This window comes from Magallana gigas, chromosome 3, assembly GCF_963853765.1.
Source record: "Magallana gigas chromosome 3, xbMagGiga1.1, whole genome shotgun sequence".
Classification (NCBI taxonomy): Eukaryota; Metazoa; Mollusca; class Bivalvia; order Ostreida; family Ostreidae; genus Magallana; species Magallana gigas.
In genome coordinates this window covers 47,011,501-47,016,048 of record NC_088855.1, presented here as the reverse complement: position 1 = coordinate 47,016,048, position 4,548 = coordinate 47,011,501, and the positions used below count along the sequence as shown (strand labels likewise).

Sequence of the window (4,548 nt, the reverse complement as noted above, 5' to 3'; positions counted from 1 at the left end):
CGAACAAAAGTGGGGCCCCAGGAGGGGTTTAGATTTTAACATATATAGGAAAATGTTTTAAAATCTTCTCAAGAACCATCGTGCAACTGTTTGGGATATTACTATGCATACATGTACATCCTTAAATAATGTAGATTCAAAAAATTGTAACTCCCGGACAATTGATGGGCACCAAGAGGGGTTCAAAATTTAAACATTTTAAAAAACAAAGGAAAAGTTTAAAAATTTTCTTCTCAAGAACTACAATGTTTTAGTTAGTGGAATATCTATGCATGCATTCTTCGCTTATGTAGATTCCTAATTCGTAAAATCGTGACCCCCGGACCAATAATGGGGCCCCAAGATGGGGTCAAAGTTTATTATAGAAATATAAAGGTAACATGTTAAAAAATCTTCTTCTCGAGAACTACAATGCTTCAATTTGTGAGATTACTATCATGCATACAACCTTGGATAATGAAGGTTCGACAGTTTTAAAATAGTGACCCCTGGACTAATACTAGGGACCCAAGATGGGTTTAAAGTTAAATGTAGAAGTACCGGTATATATGGAAAATGTTTAAAAATCTTCTTTTCGAGAACTACAATGCATCAATTTGTCAGATAACTACGTAAGCACCCTCAAATAGTGTAGATTCGAAATTATAAAAGCCGTGACCTCAATCTAATACTGGGGCCCCAAGAGGTGTTCAAAGTTTAGCATAGAAATATAGAGGGAAAATGTTGAAAAATCTTTTTCTAGGGAACTATAATGCTTCAGCTTGTGAGATAACTATGCAAGCATCCTTAAATAATGTAGATTCCAAATAATTAAAACTTTAGCACTGGACTAATACTGTGGCCCCAAAAGGGGTTCAAAGTTTAACATAGAAAGATATATTGAAAATGTTTTTAAAAAGTTCTTCTCGAGAACTATAATGCTACAGTTTGTGAGATTACTATGCAAGGATCCTCAAATTGTGTAAACTCTAATGTAGTGGAACCAAGAGTTATCTTTCTTAATGTTCTGTACAGTCTGAGAGTTATTCCTCTTGAAGTGGAACTTTTCTACGTTCAGTTTTTCAGGTTGTGTTCGTGCGGTCCCACCGCAGTGCTACACATTTTCATTCCTATGTTACTATTTATGTTGTTCAAGCCAACCATAAACCTCGGACCATTACTGGGTCCCCAGAAAGGGGTTCAATGTTTAAAATAGAAAAAGCATATGCTACGAAATGTAATGTTACAAGGAACTGCTGTTCAGGTGAGCGATGTGGCCCATGGGCCTCTTGTTAATCTTGCTAGCAAACAGTTTTGCCCTGTCCTGAATTCGCCCAGACACAGGTGTCATCAAAGAGAGATAATTTGAGACATAGGAATTCGGCCAGTCTATAAATCACCCACTGACAAGGAGGGCGAAAGGAGCGAAAATAAAACGGGGGCGAATATTTCTCTGTATACAGCATTCCATGATATGCAATTTAGTGAATATCATTTGAAATAAGCTGACCATTTGCATAATTTACAGTTCCATGTGCACAGAAAAATGTTAATTTTGCCAATATTTTTACAGTATTTTTCCAACATGTTATTTAGCTATTATTGAGTGATTTTATTAGAAATGTCATTTTACATTCATTTGAAGGAGGAAGACCAATATGGAGATGGATCATGAAATGAGAGGTGAGAGTGTCAATGTAAAAAGTCTCTTCCATGGCACAGATTCCATTGATACTTGCTATGGTATTTGTACAAACAATTTTGATTTTCGATTGAGTGGGAAAAATGCTACCATGTATGGCAAAGGGTCATACTTTGCTACCACAGCTAAATACAGCAACTGTTACACCAGAGGTCCGCTACGTCTTATATTCCGAGCTCGAGTTCTGATTGGTCGATATACCAAGGGAGAGAAGGACATAGCATGCCCTCCAAACATCCCAGGCGAGGGTCACAAAAGATTTGATTCTTGCGTGGATAATGAAACTAATCCAAGTATATTTGTCGTATTTGACAGAAATCAGAGCTATCCAGAGCATTTGATTGCATATAGGGGGAAGGATGATGAACTCAGTCCTGCACTCAGTAATCCTGCACCTGTGTCAAATCCTGTGAGTAGGCCAAGCTCACTGAGCTCTTTGCAGTCAACTACATCCGGTGTTGCTCAGGCCTCCTCCAGCACTCTAGGGAACATTTCTCAGAGTGCGCAGAGCTCCCCTAGTCAGCTGTACTCGGGGCCCAGCAGTGGTATTGGTACACCTCAACCTGCTTCAAGTCCCGGAGTGATGTATAGCAATCCCTACCAGTCGTCCCCGAGTTCAACAACAAGTTTACCTGGTACATCCAGGAGTCCATCGGAGTCGCAGAGTTTCTCTTACAGGACAGCATCCGGACGTGAGCAGAGAATGTCTTATCCGGAAGCCAAAAAGAAGGAAGAGACCTGCAGTATCCAATAGACTATAGTTGGATTTGTACAATATCTAATAGAGTGCTTGTGGAATTAGAAAGTTGCAAGGTGTTATGCCATTATGAATGAAAATCATTTGGATAATAAGTCATATCTGCAACAGGTTTGATGTTCTCAATAAAGCAATTAAATGAGGATTGTTAGAGGAATGCTGGTAGTGAGGCCAAACTTTTTTTTAACAATAATTTGAGTACATGTACATGGATGTTATAGGTTTGTGGATATACCAGTGGCTTGATGTTATGAAATTTGATTAGATTTTTTAATTATTTGATTTCTGCTTTGAGCTACAAAGGTAAGCTTAAACATATTTTGTCTGCTTTGTGGGTTTTCAGACATGGATAGGGATTTGCCTGTTTCTTGATGAAAACAAACCTTTTAGAGTTTTTTGCCATGTATTTTTCACATGACATGACTATGGCCAATAGAATGAAATTCTTGGCCCTCAGGCCAAAAATTTTAAGATACATATATAATGTGGCAGGCAGGTTATTATTGTCAGATTTGTAAAGGGGTATAATTCAGTGGAAGAATATAGAGAGAATAATACATACCCTTCTCCTTAACACAGCTTGTATTAGCCCGAGGGCCGAAGGCCCGAGGGATGATATTGGTAGAGGGCTGATACAGGCTGTGATATGGAAAAGGGTATCCATTATTATATTTATTACATACTTAGTAATAAAGTTAAAAAACATCAACTTGTACAAAATGATTTTAAATATTAACGTATTTGAAAATAATCTGTACATGTATTAAAATGAAAATATGTGATCTAATTGTTTAAACAAACATGTAGCTGCAGAACTGGCATTTTCTCAGATTTAAAAAGTTAACTGCTCCAAAACATTTGCTAGCATTTGAAGTTTTCAACTGCACTTAAAAATGTTGATGTAACAAATGTTTTTGTCTGAAAACATGCACAAATGCCGAAACGAAAAAAGGAGGGGAGTTCTGCAAGGGGTGTGATATGGATTCGTATCAGCCCCAGAGGCCAATACTAGTTTTGTGATGTCATCTGTATCACATATGCAAAAAACCTTTATTTATTACTAAGTATGTAATAAATAGCTTTTATGAATGTGGTCATAAGTCTGGAGGTTATTTTTTTGCAACTGATACTGAGCTCAGAGTTGAGGCATTTGCATTGTATGTTTCTGTATATTATTGTTTATTGTATGTACATAGTGTTTCTCATCTGATAAAGTACTAGAGTAAGTGACCAGTATTTTATTCTGATGATGTTTCACTAATAAGAACTCTCACAATGAGTACAAAGAAGATTAATGAAAACATACATACATTGTGTATTCTTTGATGATGGTGAAGAGAGATTAACAAGACATTATTTGATCCAAATTATAATAAAAGCAAGTACATTCATGAACTTGTAAAAAAAATATTGGATTTAGTAATATGAGATGACATGTTGCAAAAGATAATTCAGCAAGCAAGTGTATGATTTGGGTTTGTTGAATATAATCATATCAAATTGGTCTGGAGTTTGATTGGGTTACTGGTGCGATGACTCTAGCCGCTGATATGTGCCATATTTAAAGTGCTTATTATATTTTATTGATACATGTGCATTGTTAATCTTTGATTGTTTTGAAGTGAATGTACCAATTATTTTGATTGATTAATTATGGTATGGAAATCTGAATGTTTAAGACAATCCTTGCTCTACAAACCGTAGAAGGTGGGCTGTGGATAGACCAACCCTAAGGGGAGGTATCACAGATCCTGTTCAAGAAATAAAATCACTGCTGCAACAACAATAGAGGCAGCCATTGCCCAAAGGGATCATGGAAGGTTTTGAATACCATTCTAACTAAAAATATCGTACATTATTCCGTTACTTGTACATGTATATTTTTCATACAGAAATTACAATTCTGCATGTGCTTGTCTAAAATGCAAGAAAAGGGCAATGTAAAAATTGAAAATTGGATTTAAACAGCAATATGAATTCCATCATTTGGCAGATGCAAATTTTGCCTTTGCTGGGTTGGGATCATAGGGTTACAAATCCAGGAATTTACCAATCTAAAGGATTAACCCAGCAGCCAGAAGTGAGGTTGCATGCATGGATAGACCAATTT

General features: G+C 36.5%; 1 protein-coding gene across 3 annotated transcripts in view; it reads left to right on the top strand.

Moving 5' to 3' along the window:
- LOC105338732 (uncharacterized) overlaps positions 1-4,215 on the top strand; it is a 20,834-nt gene extending 16,619 nt beyond the window's left edge. For all 3 annotated transcript variants that reach the window (XM_011443963.4, XM_066080058.1, XM_011443962.4), the window contains one exon: positions 1,625-4,215. In XM_011443963.4, coding sequence (XP_011442265.3) covers positions 1,625-2,435 — 811 coding nt within the window. In that variant the 3' untranslated portion in view covers positions 2,436-4,215. The remainder of the gene's footprint in view (positions 1-1,624) is intronic.
- Positions 4,216-4,548: the final 333 nt, after the last annotated feature.